Raw genomic sequence first — 17,866 nt, 5'->3', positions numbered from 1 at the left:
CAGTTGCACATGAACTGAAAGTCACAGAACAGAGAAGACGATCAGAGACAGAGTGTGGACTGTGTGTGTGTGTGTGTGTGTGTGTGTGTGTGTGTGTGTGTGGTCTCACCCCCATGTGCCTGCTGCCTGGGTCTGGGTCCAGGTAGTGAGGGTTGATGTTGAAGGGAACGAGGCCGATGGCGGAGAAGGACGGAGGACAGACGATGGGCATGTCGTTAGTGGTGCTGATGCTGACCGTGGAGACGTTGGTTCCTGCACTGGAACCCATGTAGGGGACTCCATCCTGAGGGGGGGGGGGGGGGGGGGAGAGGGTGTTAGGAAGGGTTGCAGGAGGGAGGGTGTACGAAAAGGAGAGAATAAGGAATTAAGGAAGGAAGGGAGGAAGGAGAGATGAAGGGAGGAGGAAAGGGAGGGAAGGAAGGGAGGGAGGAAAGGGGGTATAAGGAAGGGGGCAGGAAAGAGGGAGGGAAGGAAGGAAGACAGGGTGTATGGAAGAAAAGAGAGGAGGGAAGGAAAACAGAAAGTAAGAAAGTGAATGTGTATGTATATTGGTAATTATAGCAGCTTTTGTAACTTATTAGAGTGTGTGTGTGTGTGTGTGTGTGTGTGTGTGTGTGTGTGTGTGTGTGTGTACCTCCAGCACTCTCCTCCTGATCTCTGTCAGCAGCTTGTTGTCATAGAGACTCTTCAGCAGCCGGAAAGTGTTTCCTCCTCCTGGAGACACACACACACACACACACACACACACACACACACACACACACATTACAGATAGAAAAAAACAACAGGAAACAGAGTTGGAATTTAATTGGAATTTCAGGCAGTTTAATTTAATCAGTAAAATTCTGTGAAATTCCATGTTTTTGTTGTTTTTTCTTCCCACATATCTGAGATTCCACATCGTGTTTTATATGATCAATACTGAATATCATAAAATATTAAAGGAACCTTTCAGCTGGTGTTTGATGCAGAACATGTGATGGTAATCCATACATTATGACTGAATATGTTTGATTTGTTGAACTTTCATTTGATTCATAATATTTTGATTTATAATATTTAGAGTCGAGACAAACTCTCTTAGAAGAGGAATTTCATGGAATTCAGTTCTGTTTCCTGCAGAGTGACCAAGTCAACTTTGCTCGAGTCTCAAGTCTAAATGTAGAACAGCAAGTCAAGTCAGAACAAATCAAGAGTCCAGTATCAATTTAATATCTTAAAGAAAACTAAATATCTAGGACTTTCAATGCAATATGGTTTTAATAGGATAAAAACTTGGTAAGAGCATCATGAGTTTGATTTCTAGAATCAGTTTCAACTTCAATAAATTCAATCATTCCATACAAATTCAGAAAACAGAATTTAAATTCAGTCGTCCGCTGGAACAAATCTCATCACTTTCAATCTAAGTCATTTACACAAACACAAGATCTCAAGTCAAGACTTTAGAAACCTTTTCAAGTCATCAAAGTACAAGTCAGAGTCAAGTCCCAAGTCACCAGAACCCAAGTCAAGTCAAGTCTCAAGTCAGCAGTGGACCAAACAGCTTCACAGCTCCATCAGTTACAGCAGGTGGAACTGAACCAGCAGGCCGGTTGTGTCTCACCTATAAAAATCCCCTCTGCCTTCCTGACAGCAGCGACGGGGTCTGAAGCCTCGTGGACGCTGTCCAGCTCGTAACCTGCAGGACAAACACACCGAGATGAGACATGGAGTCACTCCTACTGGAAGTCAACATCTGAACTGCAGGGGATCAGAGGCTGTAATGTGGAGCGTAGTCAAAGTCTGATGTAGAGAGGAGGTGTTTTTATTACTGGGCATGACATAACACACACACACACACACACACACCTACCCAGAGTGTTTAAACTTGTTCCTGGCTGTCTTGGTGTAGGCGTCTCTGTCATGGAGAGCGTAGGGAACAAACAGCACCCGCTTCACATCTCTGAAACACACACACACACACACATAACAGAATAGAATAGAATACAATAGAATAAAATAGAGGCAGACAGTCACCAAGCTTGCCATAGTAAAGTTCATACAATAGTCATTCAATTGAGGCTGTACACTTTTACCTGGTCCCCATATGTGCCGTTCTCACTTCTATAGACTCATATGTACGCCAAACTCCATTAAAAAATCTGGCAATTTAATGTTATCTTGTTTATTGGCAGACATGCAGTCCTGGTAGTACGTGACTTAGGACGGTTAACTAATCAGTAGGAGCCACACTTCAATTCGGCATACATCCAATACACTAAGCAGCACTTATTTCAATAAAAGCTCTACTTTTAGAATCGGTCACCTGTTATTCTCACCGTCTTCTTCCACTGCAATGCACCGTGGTGGGCGGGAGCGAGCAGTGGGAACTAACTCTAAAAGTTTAGATTTTATTAAAAATATTCAACAAAAAATGCTGCTTGGTGGATTACTTGTATGCCGAATTTATCAGAAGACCCTAATGAATTCATACAATGACTTTAGTTGTGTTCTATGAAATATGTACGTTTGCCGATAAGCAAGGAAACATTACATTGCAAATATATTGAATGGACTTTGGCATTCTGTTCTTTCCATAGAAGAGAAAAGCGGATAGGAGTTAGGCTTTTGCACTGCATTCCACCGCGTCCTGTCCTCCGCTAGTTAAGGTCAGTAGAGTCCATTAAAGTGAATGAATAGAATCTAACTGAACTTACTTTCCAAAGAAGTCTTGGATGTGCTGCTGGCAGTGCTCCAGGTATCCGCTGCCGTGCAGAGTGGAGTTAGAGACCAGCAGGAGTCTTCTCTTCATCTCTGAACAGAGGAACGACAGATGGAGGAGGACAAGAAGAAAAACTGCAAACTCCCAGATTTCACTTCTGCATTTATTAGGCAGGCAGAACAAGAAGAAGTCCAGAGGTCGAAGTTCACAGTTCAGCAGTGAGCCGCCTGTCGAGCTGCTGCACGGGGATCAGTACAGATCAGATAGGACCGATTAGGAAATCTTTCCATCAATAAACCGGTTTAAAGCCTAACTTACCTGTTGCAATCTCTCGTTAACACTGCCGCTGTGCTGCAGTAATAAACACTCAGCTGTCATTCTATTCAACTTTATCACATCAGTAGATCCGGGTTCATTTTTCCAGGCTGAGCTGCAGTTTTTGTTTAGTTTAATAAAACTTCTTCCACTTACACAGTTCACTTTATTTGGATTTTAGTGTTTTGGTTCCGCTTTGTGTCTTCAAACCAAACCAGCTGATCGGTCACGTGACTGCAGGCTGAGCTGTGGCGCGTGTGGCCGCCAGGGAGCAGCACAGCTCTACTGGCTTTTATTTACTTATTTATTATGGTTTTTTTTTCTCTCTCTCGTTATATCTCCGTACTGAGTTTTGCTTTGTCTTAATTTTCTAATTTATGCATAACTTATTTTATTAATTTAGTTCATTTATGTTTTATTACTATCTTACCTATTTTTTCTTTCTTTCTTTCTTTCTTTCTTTCTTTCTTTCTTTCTTTCTAATGTCATTTTATGAGTTGATAATGTAATTTTACCTGACATTATTATGTATGTTTTTTATTTTATGTGAAGCACATTGAATTTGCCTTGTGTATAAATGTTCTATATTAATAAAATTTGCCTTGTTTGCATAATGCTGACTTATTGTACTTTATTAATTGAAAAAAACAACACAGACACTCATGTTGCGCTCAAGTGTTCCTCGAAAGCTCCGACTTCCTAACATTATAGTTAGGAAGTCGGAGGGAAATAAGAAGAAAAGTGAGCGTGCAGCAACAGAAGCTTGTTTTGACTCTTTTAGTTTCTAACTGAAGCAGCGCGAGCAGCCGGTGTGACGCTGCGGAGGGTTCAGCTTCATCTTGTAGGTTTTATCATTATAATGGAGAGCAGAGATCAAGCAAAAATCACCAGAAATCTAATTGGAAGCCATGTCTAAACACACACACACACACACACACACACACACACACACACACACACACACACACACGCCAGAGGAGCATCAGGACCAATGTGACCTATAAGACTAATAATTTATCACATTGACTAAATAATAATAACTGGTTTATATCAGCAGGGTTCAGAGGTTCTGCTGGCAGCAGGAACTTTAACTGACAGTTTAACACCAGACAACTGACGCACAACGAGAAAGTGAAACCGACAGAGAGGCTGAGAGAGACTGAGTCTACAGACAGACAGACAGACAGTGGCTGGTGTTTCACTGCAGTCCCATATCACTGATGTTATTATAACTAATGAGGTGGAATAAGCCAGTTAGCAGCCATAGTCTCCATGCCTCTGATTATTATTATTGTTTTTAACTGGAGGGCTTAAAGGAGGGTAAACTCTGAAATTAATATTAATAATAAAAATATGAGATGATAAGATTGAACGTTGGCACATAATAAAAAATAAATAAATAATAATAATAATATAATTGCAGTTCATAGCTAACTCACTCCTGTTGGGGAATAAATGATTTTGAGGAAGATGAGAAATGAAAACAAAACAAAACAAAAAACAAAACAGTGGAAACAAACAGAGTGTTACAGACAAATAATGGCAAATTATTTTTGTTGTTATTTACTTACTTATTCATATATTCATTTATTAATTTGTTTATTTATTCTACAGTAACAACAGCAATAATAATCGTCATCATCATAATCATAATCAGTGATATTATGAACATTTTTCACATAGATAAGAGAATAAAGAAATAAAGTAAGTAAACTCTGGTCAGCTCGGTTTGGCATGACAGCTGTAACTGACAAATAATGACAAATTATTGTATTTATTTATTATTTATTTAGTTATTTATTTATTCTTTAATTTGTTATTTATTTACTTTAATTACTTACTTATTCCTGTGTGTATGTATTTATACATGTATTTATTGTTTAGTAACAACAGCAACAATAACATTTTGTCACATAATGATAAGAGAGTAAAGAAACAAAGTAACCAGCCAGACCTGGTCAGCCTGGTTCGGTTCGGTACAACAGTGGAAACAAACTGGATATTAACAAATAATGACAAATTATTTTATTTATTTATTCTTTAATTACGTATTTATTTAATTGCTTTTTAAATTAATGCTTTTTAAATTAATGATTTGTTCCTATTTAATGAGTTATGTATTGTCTAGCAACAACAACAGTAATCATCATAATCATAACTATAATCATAACAATCATAATGTTAATAGTAGCAACATTTTGTCACAGAGATAAGAGAGTAAAGAAACAAAGTAACCAATCAGCTCGGTCCGGTCCGGTTCGGTCTGGTCCGGTTCGGTTCGGCTCGTCAGTGGAAACAGACTGTTGAGCAGCAGCTGTGGGCGGAGCCAAGTCACATCTGGATGAAAAACATCTGGAGCTGCTTCTCTCTCTCCTCTCTCTCTCTCTCTCTCTCTCTCTCTCTCCCTCTCTCTCTCTCCATAAATGAGCGTCTCTCCGCCGGCGCGCTGCTGACACCGGGGCCGAACACCGAGCGCTTTCTGTCGGGTCTGTTAGCCTCAGATTATGGCTCGGCGGTGGATCTTCCTCCTGCTGACTGTCTGTGAGTCCCGCTGCTCTCTCGGCTTTCCTCCGGGTTGTTTTCCATCGCTGCTGGGACAGGAGGGCTGGTTTGGGCTGGACAGGGGGGATGTGTGTGTGTGTGTGTGTGTGTGTGTGTGTGTGTGGGTGGGGGTGGGGGGGGTGCTGTGCTTTATTTTGGTATGAAACTTCTGCTTTGGTCGATATTTGTCAGTGGAAAACCTCACTTGATAGATTTGAGGGTGAAAATATCAAAATAGTTGGTGGGGAAAAGTTAGATTAGAGGCTTTCTGACTACACAGATGTCACTTTTTCTTTCTTTCTTTCTTTTTGTCTTTCTTTCTTTCTTTTTTTCTTGCCTGCTGTTACTCCCAAATTTTTCTTCAAATTCAGATCTTATAATCTCAAGACTCCTGTAACACTGACAGGTCTGGTTGTCTGCTTCAGGCTTTAGATGAGTGTAAATACACAGCTTGACATGTTTGTTGTCTGGAGGTTTCGGCTGCAGTAAACTGTGAGTTACTCTGACCGAGCTAATGAGCTGGAAGAAGTGGAATAACTGTATGTGTTTGTTCTATAGTCCGATAGTCTTTTGGCACTGGAATATTATAAGACTCCATAGTTCGTTAAATCCGATACTCCAGAGGTTTTCCACTTTTTCAGCTCAGGATCAAATCAGCATATTTAGTGTTTCACTCTGAAAACCAGGTTCATTAATCTTATTATTATTAGTCTTAACTACAAATTGATGGCAAGTTTTCTACCGCACACTGAAAGGCTTCAGACCGGCTTCATAGTTTTCTATAGTTCTGTTACACTCATTAAAGTGGAGATTTGGTCGCATTAAAGTTTATTCCACATCAGATTTGTGTTTACGCTGGACTGTCACTCTGTAAAATTGCTCCATAATTGTGTTTTTCCCCTCATTATCTATTTGGAGAAATTCATTCCAAGCTGAGGAGAAAACAAGGCACAAGAGTGGACCTTAAAGGGTACAGATGCTTGTCCCCATGCCCATAAATCCTATCAGGGCTTGAATACTGTACTTTTAGGAAAGGTCCATATTTGTTCCATATCTGTATCTCTAAAGGAGCAACTCTGTACCACAAGTGACAAGAAATGTACTTTGAAGCTTCGGTACCAAAATGTACGTTTGGGAAAGGTACAGATTTGTCTCTTTATGTGTCAAACTGGCAGCTGAAGTGAATGGGTGCTGGTTAGTGAATGGGTGCTGGTTAGTGAATGGGTGCTGGTTAGTGGATGGGTGCTGGTTAGTGAATGGGTGCTGGCTCTTTAAAATGCACAGCTGGATGGACGTGGATGTGAACATACAGACTTCGGCGGTGTTTTGACCGACATGAGGGGGAGGAGGTAAAGACAGCATTTTCATTTTGGGGTGAACTAATCCTTTAAGGAGCACTAGTGCACCGTTGGGTAGAAATGGACCTTCACTGCACCCTTACTTCTGACAGTACCTCATCTGATACCTACTGCTACATCATTGTTGTCAGCTTGATGGTAAAATGATGTAATACTATTTAAATTAATACCTGACTAAACACCTGTTCCTAAAAATAGTAGTTTTATAGAGCATAGTGTATCACATTTTTTAAAATATTGATTAATAAACATCAGGGAACATTTACAGTAATAATAATGTAATCATTCATTGATTTGTCTTTTCGGGGAGGTCAGAGGTCAGGGTCTGGGTCTGGGTCTGGAGCTGGTAGGGATTCAGTGTGTTGCTCACTGACTCTTCAGCAGGACTGAAGAATGGTTTCTCAAACCACTAGCCCACCCTGCCGCTACATTATGTATGGATATCTATTGCATTTTGTAATGATACAGTTCATTTGTATTACAAAACGCGACAAAATCACCATCGTGCCACATAGAAACGTTTGATTTCTTGTTCCTATAGAGCTAAACAGGATGCAGCAGAGTGTCTTACACCCAGAGCTAATCATCAGAACATCAGTAATTTAGTCTAATTTAGTTCTTTACTCAGGCTCATTAAAACATATTCTGCTGTACACTGAGAGTCTTCAGACCTTTTTTCATACTCACATAACTGTCTTTAATGGAGCTAAAAACCACCAACAAAATACACTGGAGTTATTAGTAGTGATGTCATGTAGGGACGAGGCAGAGGAACCAGGGTGTGTGTTATCAGAAAGGATCGGTGAAGTTCAGTGTTGGGGGTGTAATAAGTAATCTGATTACTCTACCGTGTCACCATAGCCCCTCTCACACATGAAACCCGTCAAAGTGGCAGATTGATTGATTGATATGTAACGTGTTAGAGTAATCAGATTTCTTTTTTATGTTAAATCTATTTTATTCTAACATAATCTAACATAATCTATTCTATTATAACATAATCTAACAATCTATTCTAACATAATCTATTCTATTGTATTTTATTCTACCACAATCTACCATCATCTGTTCTGTTCTAACATGTTCTATTCTAATCTTTTCTAACATACGAGTAACTTAACGCTTAACTTACATTTCGCTACTTTTATTTTTCTTTCAAATGGTTAAATGTTTAGTTATAAATAAATAAATTTGTATTGCGCTGCATGATGTTATTAAAAGTAGACTACAGGCTGCAGTCAGCTGGCGGGGCGGTGGAGGCTTGGAGGTTACGACTCGCTTTCAGAATTTAATTGATGGAAGAAAAGGGTCCGAACATTATTGTTAACTAAGTTTAACTTTCACTATCAAACCTGAAGATTTGAATTGAAAGCTTGTGACTCAGTCTGCTGTTTATCCTGAGTCCAGACCGGATCAGTTAGTTTCCTCTGGTCTGACTGGAAGCTCCCTGATGTTTTCTTCAGACAGCAGATTGTTAGTGATGAGTTCTTTTTTTTATTTATTGGTGAAATAGCATTACAAAACAAAAGAGTGACATAGAAGATAAACAAGATAGACATAATGGACAGACATACAGACAATAACATAAAGCAGCTATGATGATGTATGTGATGATATGATAAGAGTTATGATAAGAGATTACAGGAGTGTGGCGGAGAGAAAGAAAAAGACATAGTGTTAATGTTATAGTGATAATAAATATATGATGTAACAGCAATATCATTATAATAACAATAATAAAATAATATGATAATAATATAATAATACTATCACTATCATCATTATATACAATACAATATAATATAATATAATATAATAATGACCATTATAATAATTAACATTACATTTATACAGTAATGAGGAGAGAGGCCAGGCACCGGAAAAGTTAGTGATGATTTCTATAATATTAGTGATGACTAGGGCTGGGTATCGTTTAAAAAATTACGATACCAGTACCAATACCAGTACCCTTAAAGTGATACCGATACCAATAGAGTACTAAGAAACTTTTTTTTACGTTTTGGTGGCATCTCGGCACGCTGAACTTAAAAAAGTAAATCGAAGAACGCTTGTGGTGATTGGCTGCGAGCAAAACCATACAAATAGTCATTTTTTTCTAGATCTGTGTACAAAAGTATCGAATGCAGGTATCGTTTGACTGGAGAAGTTTCGATACTACTTGGTACTGGGTTATTTCAGTCGATACCTTAAAGTCGAGATGAAACGGCATTTCGAGAGTATCTAACTTCCGTATCGTGACGTATTTCCGAGTGAAACAGGAAAGACAGGCGGGACATAACGTTGGGAGGAATTTGATTTGAACGTTGAAAAGTGGGTGTGTCATAACACCCGAAGACACACCGAAGTACCGTGCTGCTGCTAGCTAGCTAACTAATGAATCTTAGCCTCTTAGCTCTGTGCGCTAAAAGTTGAAGATTGATTGATGGGTGGATGTCATGATATTATTGGTTGAAATTAGTTACGGGCATGCTTACGTAAGCACACGGCATATTTTGTTTTACAGGAAGAAAACATGATTGAATTTTGATATAAGAATACAATGAAATTGATTTTTGGTATTTTTTTTGGCATATATTGTTAAATAGGTGCACAGTATGACCGGGGATGTGATCTAAAAGGGTTAAAAAGGCATTTTTCATTTCATCTCGTCTTTAAAGGTATCAAGTACCAATACCCAGCCCTAGTGATGACATCAGCAGAAGACGTATTTTAAAGGCATGATTTTAAGTGGGTAACGTGAAAGTACTCTAGTAAAAGTAACTAATTATTTAGGGCAAGTAACTAAGTAAAGTAACTAGTTTGTTTCAAAAGTAACTTTCCCCGACACTGGTGAAGTTCTACTGAGCAGAACTGAGCAGAACTGAGTCGTGTCCTTGCTCACGGACAACTTGGTGTTACTGGTTCAGTTCCCTGCCTGAGACTTTCCCACCTGGACTGGGCATCACATGCACTTCTCTGCACTTCAGCCTCGAGGTTCGAGAAATGGATTGTGACCGGAGGATCGCGGGTTCAAATCCCCAAACCGGCTGGGGGAGTCAAAACGAGTCAAACCCTCTCTCCCTCAGCAGCTGCCGTCAAAATGCCCCTGAGCAAGGCATTTAACCCACAACTGCTGCGAGGAAGCTGCTCAGTGCTCACCAGTAAGAAGAGTGTGGTTTTACTGGTCTGCTCCCAGTGTGAATGTGTTGAAGTGTGTGACTGTGAAGCAGGGTGGAGCTGAAAGAGAGAAAGAGAGCACGGAGTTTAGCGAAACCCTTCCTGGATAAATAAAAGTTTATAAAAAAAGCTGTTTTCAATGTTTTCAAAGCTTTCTGTGGAAACATGAGTCAGGATTCCAGTTACCACCATCGTGCCTTTGTGCTCGTAAAGCAGTGATTTGATCAAGTATGTCATTTGGCAAAAAAGTCAGTTTATTCCACATCAGAACTTGGTAAATGTTGGACTGTTACAAGGCAGAAATGCTCCATAACTGTGTTTCCCTCATGAACTACAAAACATGAGAGGATCAGAGCTGTACCACAGATTTAAGGATTTCAATCTACTGTTCCTGTATTTATGCATCCGACGACAGTGTTTCCTTTGCCTTCATTTAGCTGCGGTTGCCTCCATGGCTGGAAAACTGCCACCGCAACCAGAAAAATGTAAATACAATGAAAATTCATCATCGGTCCTTGTTGCTCAGCTTGCCCTGAAAAAACATGGCACTTGAAATTAGGCTTTGCAGTTGTGTCTCAAATCTGCTCCCAGCTGAGTCTCATGATGGAGGAACATGTAGAAGTCTGTTAGTTAATAAAGTCTAAATCTGTACAAGCAGCTAGAAGCAGAGAGCAGCTGAGTCAGCTTGTTGTGGTGTGGCTGTAGATCCATTCAGTAACGTTCTCAGTAAAAGTGAATAGTGTGATAAGGTGGATTTGGTTACTGTGACACAGTAAACTGTCTTGTCTTTAGCCCTAGTCTCTACTCCAAAACACTCTGAGTTGTAGCTTGAGAAGAGTCAGCTCAGTTAACCTGAACAAACTGTTAGCTAGCTAACTAGCCGGCAAACACACTGATGTTAATGTGAACATGCTAATGCTAGCTGCTGCTAGATACGTTAGCTAGTGTGCTAATCAGATGTGTTAACAACAAGACAGTGATGTTAGCTGACCAGATACTATGGTTAGCTAGCTAACAAGCTGACATTATCTAAACACTAAATCAATCAGACGTTTAGAAACACAATCAGCTCCTCACAGAGCTGAGGACTTCCAACATGGCCGCCAGAAGGTGTGTTACATCACCTGAAATCCCTCTGTTGCAATTAAAAATATATCATGATAGAAATATCCCAGAAAGAGCCTGCAGTGAACGTTTAAGAAACAAAATGACCAAACCATCTACAAAATACTTTACAGAAAACACTGTATTATGGATGCAGTTGATGTCATCTGAAGTGGAAACTCCCTACAGGAAATAGAGAGAGAGAGAGAGAGAGAGAGAGAGAGAGAAGGGGGTTATGATGGCTGCTAACAGGCTTCAGTCTCTGGGGATGAGGACCTGATTGGGAGCAGAGATATAGTCTAGAGCGATTATTTGCATACTGTATACTACACACACACACACACACTTTTAGATTAAACCCATTGGCTGCACACACTGATGTACAAAAATACACACACACAAACTTATTTTAGGGGTAGATGCGATTTTGATGCACACACACTGGGATGAATCACCTACACACACACACACACACACACACACACACACACACACACACACACACACATTAGAAACACCAACACGCCCATGCAGAGAATGAAACGTAGGCTTTCGCAACTTTAATCAGATTGTTTTCTGCAAGTCGTCTGCGTTCAGACTGCAGCTCACACTCAGCTGCTGCTGTCTGATTTCTCTGGATGACAGAGTATCTTTTCTAGGAAGTAAACTGTATCCTGTTTCACTCGCCAACATGACCGGACAGCGGTGTGCAGAGTCACCGTGCGCTCACACCAAGAGCGTCATGAGCAGATATCAAGTTTGGTTTCGCCCGCCCAATATCAAGTTTGTAGTCGAGCTGTTCAGCAGGCCGGTCGTGAAAGTTTTATCACTTTATAGGATTTAAAACATCTCGCCAAAAGGACTGCAGTTGAGAATTAGCCAGCTGGCTAACACTGGCATATTTAAAGAAATGTTGATTAATGTGTGTTGTCCTTATAAATAAGTAAATAAATAAACAAATAAACAAATAAACTGTGACACGCATTATCAAATTAACAACTTCCCCTGATTATTCAGCAAGTAAAACGTAACGCTACCTCGTCTATATTTCCAAACAACACTTTCTGACCTGGTTCTTTTCTCGGTACACAAACAACGATGGATCTTAAAGCTCCAGGAAACCGGAGACAACTATCAGTTTCTCCTCCTCGTCAATATGGAACAAATATCTGATCTGAACTTCAGGACACAGCGAGACGTTACAGCAGGGAGAAAATCAAATCCCTATCGGCAATTGGTTGCTGCTTCAGCGCGACGCTGCTAATTTGCATAAAGTTCAGCTCAGCTCAACCTCGTCGTTCTGTTCGCTGGCATCACGCTCGCTGCCGCCACGGCGCCGGCCGCCTCTCGTCACGACTGCCGGCCACTTTTGTAGCTCATGCCGCTTTCGGTGTGAGCGCACAGCAACAAGAACACAAGACGTCACATCCGGTTTTGCTTCAACGTGTTTCCGTATCCTTCCAGTTTTGACTGAATTGAGGCGTCGAGGCGTCAGTTTGTCTTTCTTTCTGTCCTTTCTTTCCTTTTTTCTACCGAAGGACGAATAAAAACAATTGTTTCGGGTTGCGCAGAGTTCAAATTTTGGCGAACTTTGACCTGTGAATTTTTGCAGCCGGCAAATAGAAACAATTGTTTTGGCTGTGTTGAAAAAATCCAACATGGAGGAATCCATAATATTATATAATATAGAGTCATGGTTTACTGTTTGTAGCCTACAGTTAGCATTAGCTTGCTAACCACATAGCATAGCAGTTGATTGATTGACTCCAATTCGCAATTTGGTTAGCAAGTTAACGTACTTGCTAACCAAATAGCATAGAATTGGAGTCGATTAACAGCTAGTTAGCTACTTAACCAGCTACTAAACAATAAATAAATATTGTTGCGAGGTTGTTCATAAAGTGTAATGTATTAGAAACCATGGTAGTTATGTTGCAGTGATCTCTGCTGCACAAAGCAGAACGTCTCGTCCTTTAAGTGAAGAGAAAACGCTGACCGCTCTTCAGCTGCCATGGCGCCAAAATGATGACAGCTGTCTCAGGTGAACGATGTAAGGTTTACTCATCGTCATGGCAACACTGACATCCCAACTTGAGCGTTCAACACACAACATCGAACCACAGTCTTCTTCCTCAAGGACACTTACTGCAGATTCTCCCAGTCAGCGCCACTACTTCCTACTACTGTGTGTGTGTGTGTGTGTGTGTGTGTGTGTGTGTGTGTGTAATTTCAGCGATGAGGCGGGAGTCATCAGGCCATCACCCCATCACCTCACTGACCTCATTAGCACAATTATGCTCGCCACACACACACACACACGCACACACACACACAAACAAACACACTTTCTCTCTCTCTGTGCCAGTCTCTCTCCTCTCCAGTGTCTTAAGACAGCTCCAAGAAGCCTGTGTGTGTATGTGTGTGTGTGTGTGTGTGTGTGTGTGTGTGTACCCATTCATAAGAGGCTTCAGATACACTCGCTCTTTGTTAGGCATGAGATAATAGGTTGCTTTTTAAACACACTCTGTTCCTCTCTATCCCAACTCATTCAGGTCAGTTTAAATATTCTCTACTGATGGCAGGAAAGAAACTAATAAGTTGTCTGGAGTCATAAATAAGCAATAATCAATCCAAAGTACCAAAGTTATCAGGAATAAGATCAAAAAAAGTTCAAAAAGAAACTAGAAGATAGGCAAAACATTCAGCATGGTCAGAATGATCTTCATCACACACTTTAAAGCTGCAATAAGCAAAATGTTCTGACCTCCAGAGGAAGACGGGAACAGCAACACTTTGTAAATGTGTTATAATAATAAATCTCCCTCCTCCCTCCTGTCTCTCACAAAAACATTATGCCCACTGCACTACGGAGGCCAGCCAAGGACAAACATTGCAAAGCGCCGTGCATAAAGGCTAACAGCTAAGCTAACCGCTAACCGACACGTGACGAGGCAGGTAGCAAGTTTAACAAGTTCACTACACTGTAAAAACTAAAAAGTTGAGAAAACACCTTTTAGGCGATTAATGTCAGACCGATGCGACAAATCATGATGGTAGATGAAAACCCCTGCAAAATCATTTTGGAGACCCTGTTGTAAGCAAGGCGTCGAAATGAGCATGTGCGAAGTAGTCGTCCCCAGCTGGAGTCTGACTGGAATAGAGCTCAACAAAACATTTGATTCGGAGCAAAACAAATAATAATTGGAAAACGGAAAAAAGGCACAAAAAAAAACCCTTTGCCTTTTTTTCTGTTTTCCAATTTTTTTTGCTCCAAATCAAATGTTTTATGGTCATGATTCATCTCATAGTTGGTTGGCTTGGTTCCAGGCTTAAAACTTAAAACTTTATATAAGGATTTTCTGAAACGTCAATGGAGGACTGAATGGGAAATTCACTTCCTGGAGCCGGACCGTTCAAAAGTGGGCGGTCACTGTTGAGCTCTATATGCTCGTCTTCCTAACAGCAACGTTGTATTGAGCCCAATTTTTCACAAGGAAATTAATAAATTTAGTTGTAGCAAATAATGTGATGTAGTTGACAGGGCCATTTCATATTTTCTGTTCAACTTTCACAACAAAAATCACATTAAGGCGAGCGATTTCAAGTTTTCGTTTTTCCAGTGTTAACAAATTTACTCGCTCGCTTCATCGATCCCTCCAGCAGGAGAATGTTTTTAGGGATGGGAGGAGGAGAGCGGCGAGGGAGGAGGAGAGCGGCGAGGGAGGAGAAGAACGGCGAGGGAGGAGAAGAGCGGCGAGGGAGGAGAAGAACGGCGGCGAGGGAGGAGGAGAGCGGCGAGGGAGGAGGAGAGCGGCGAGGGAGGAGAAGAGAAGAGCAGCGAGGGAGGAGGAGAGCGGCGAGGGAGGAGAAGAGCGGCGAGGGAGGAGAAGAGCGGCGAGGGAGGAGAAGAACGGCGGCGAGGGAGGAGGAGAGCGGCGAGGGAGGAGGAGAGAAGAGCAGCGAGGGAGGAGGAGAGCGGCGAGGGAGGAGAAGAGCGGCGAGGGAGGAGAAGAGCGGCGAGGGAGGAGAAGAACGGCGGCGAGGGACGAGGAGAGCGGCGAGGGAGGAGGAGAGCGGCGAGGGAGGAGGAGAGCGGCGAGGGAGGAGGAGAGCGGCGAGGGAGGAGAAGAACGGCGGCGAGGGACGAGGAGAGCGGCGAGGGAGGAGAAGAACGGCGGCGAGGGACGAGGAGAGCAGCGAGGGAGGAGAAGAACGGCGAGGGAGGAGAAGAGCGGCGAGGGAGGAGAAGAGCGGCGAGGGAGGAGAAGAGCGGCGAGGGAGGAGAAGAACGGCGGCGAGGGACGAGGAGAGCGGCGAGGGAGGAGAAGAACGGCGAGGGAGGAGAAGAGCGGCGGCGAGGGAGGAGAAGAGCGGCGAGGGAGCAGGAGAGCGGCGAGGGAGGAGAAGAGCGGCGGCGAGGGAGGAGAAGAGCGGCGAGGGAGGAGGAGAGCGGCGGCGAGGGAGGAGAAGAGCGGCGAGGGAGGAGAAGAAGAGCGGCGAGGGAGGAGGAGAGCGGCGAGGGAGGAGAAGAGCGGCGAGGGAGGAGGAGAGCGGCGAGGGAGGAGAAGAGCGGCGAGGGAGGAGAAGAGCGGCGAGGGAGGAGAAGAGCGGCGAGGGAGGAGAAGAACGGCGGCGAGGGACGAGGAGAGCGGCGAGGGAGGAGGAGAGCGGCGAGGGAGGAGAAGAGCGGCGGCGAGGGAGGAGAAGAGCGGCGAGGGAGGAGAAGAGCGGCGAGGGAGGAGAAGAGCGGCGGCGAGGGAGGAGCAGAGCGGCGAGGGAGGAGAAGAGCGGCGGCGAGGGAGGAGAAGAGCGGTGAGGGAGGAGAAGAGCGGCGAGGGAGGAGAAGAGCGGCGAGGGAGGAGGAGAGCGGCGAGGGAGGAGAAGAGCGGCGAGGGAGGAGAAGAGCGGTGGCGAGGGAGGAGAAGAGCGGCGAGGGAGGAGAAGAGCGGCGAGGGAGGAGAAGAGCGGCGAGGGAGGAGAAGAGCGGCGAGGGAGGAGAAGAACGGCGGCGAGGGACGAGGAGAGCGGCGAGGGAGGAGGAGAGCGGCGAGGGAGGAGAAGAGCGGCGGCGAGGGAGGAGAAGAGCGGCGAGGGAGGAGAAGAGCGGCGAGGGAGGAGAAGAGCGGCGAGGGAGGAGAAGAGCGGCGAGGGAGGAGGAGAGCGGCGAGGGAGGAGGAGAGCGGCGAGGGAGGAGGAGAGCGGCGAGGAGGAGAGCGGCGAGGGAGGAGAAGAGCGGCGGCGAGGGAGGAGAAGAACGGCGAGGGAGGAGAAGAGCGGCGAGGGAGGAGAAGAGCGGCGAGGGAGGAGAAGAACGGCGGCGAGGGAGGAGAAGAACGGCGAGGGAGGAGAAGAGCGGCGAGGGAGGAGGAGAGCGGCGAGGGAGGAGAAGAGCGGCGAGGGAGGAGGAGAGCGGCGAGGGAGGAGAAGAGCGGCGCGAGGGAGGAGAAGAGCGGCGAGGGAGGAGGAGAGCGGCGAGGGAGGAGAAGAACGACGGCGAGGGAGGAGGAGAGCGGCGAGGGAGGAGGAGAGCGGCGAGGGAGGAGAAGAGCAGCGAGGGAGGAGGAGAGCGGCGAGGGAGGAGGAGAGCGGCGAGGGAGGAGAAGAGCGGCGAGGGAGGAGAAGAGCGGCGAGGGAGGAGAAGAGCGGCGAGGGAAGAGAAGAGCGGCGAGGGAGGAGGAGAGCGGCGAGGGAGGAGAAGAGCGGTGGCGAGGGAGGAGAAGAGCGGCGAGGGAGGAGAAGAGCAGCGAGGGAGGAGAAGAGCGGCGGCGAGGGAGGAGAAGAGCGGCGAGGGAGGAGGAGAGCGGCGAGGGAGGAGAAGAACGACGGCGAGGGAGGAGGAGAGCGGCGAGGGAGGAGCGGCGAGGGAGGAGAAGAGCGGCGGCGAGGGAGGAGGAGAGCGGCAAGGGAGGAGGAGAGCGGCGAGGGAGGAGGAGAGCGGCGAGGGAGGAGCGGCGAGGGAGGAGAAGAGCGGCGAGGGAGGAGGAGAGCGGCGAGGGAGGAGAAGAGCGGCGAGGAGGAGAGCGGCGAGGAGGAGAGCGGCGAGGGAGGAGAAGAGCGGCGGCGAGGGAGGAGAAGAACGGCGAGGGAGGAGGAGAGCGGCGAGGGAGGAGAAGAGCGGCGAGGGAGGAGGAGAGCGGCGAGGGAGGAGAAGAGCGGCGAGGGAAGAGGAGAGCGGCGAGGGAGGAGGAGAGCGGCGAGGGAGGAGAAGAGCGGCGAGGGAGGAGAAGAACGGCGGCGAGGGAGGAGAAGAACGGCGAGGGAGGAGAAGAGCGGCGAGGGAGGAGGAGAGCGGCGAGGGAGGAGAAGAGCGGCGAGGGAGGAGGAGAGCGGCGAGGGAGGAGAAGAGCGGCGGCGAGGGAGGAGAAGAGCGGCGAGGGAGGAGGAGAGCGGCGAGGGAGGAGAAGAACGACGGCGAGGGAGGAGGAGAGCGGCGAGGGAGGAGGAGAGCGGCGAGGGAGGAGAAGAGCGGCGAGGGAGGAGAAGAGCGGCGAGGGAGGAGAAGAGCGGCGAGGGAAGAGAAGAGCGGCGAGGGAGGAGGAGAGCGGCGAGGGAGGAGGAGAGCGGCGAGGGAGGAGAAGAACGACGGCGAGGGAGGAGGAGAGCGGCGAGGGAGGAGGAGAGCGGCGAGGGAGGAGAAGAGTGGCGAGGGAGGAGAAGAGCGGCGAGG

At 45.3% G+C, this 17,866-nt stretch overlaps 2 protein-coding genes across 2 annotated transcripts in view; one reads left to right on the top strand and one right to left on the bottom strand.

The window, feature by feature from the left end:
• LOC139931745 (alpha-aspartyl dipeptidase) overlaps positions 1 to 3,002 on the bottom strand; it is a 3,321-nt gene extending 319 nt beyond the window's left edge. The window contains 5 exon segments of the mRNA XM_078286164.1: positions 110 to 283; positions 635 to 714; positions 1,607 to 1,681; positions 1,848 to 1,945; positions 2,700 to 3,002. Coding sequence (XP_078142290.1) covers positions 110 to 283; positions 635 to 714; positions 1,607 to 1,681; positions 1,848 to 1,945; positions 2,700 to 2,794 — 522 coding nt within the window. The 5' untranslated portion in view covers positions 2,795 to 3,002.
• A 2,440-nt stretch (positions 3,003 to 5,442) lies between these two features.
• The window catches only part of tgfbr2l (transforming growth factor beta receptor-like), a 26,239-nt gene continuing 13,815 nt past the window's right edge, over positions 5,443 to 17,866 (top strand). The window contains exon 1 of the mRNA XM_071925336.2: positions 5,443 to 5,560. Within this exon, the coding sequence (XP_071781437.2) occupies positions 5,524 to 5,560 (37 nt within the window). The 5' untranslated portion in view covers positions 5,443 to 5,523. The remainder of the gene's footprint in view (positions 5,561 to 17,866) is intronic.

This window comes from Centroberyx gerrardi, chromosome 10 (genome assembly GCF_048128805.1).
Source record: "Centroberyx gerrardi isolate f3 chromosome 10, fCenGer3.hap1.cur.20231027, whole genome shotgun sequence".
Lineage (NCBI taxonomy): Eukaryota > Metazoa > Chordata > Actinopteri > Beryciformes > Berycidae > Centroberyx > Centroberyx gerrardi.
The sequence above is the reverse complement of the archived record's forward strand: the minus strand, read 5'-3'. Positions and strand labels throughout refer to the sequence as shown.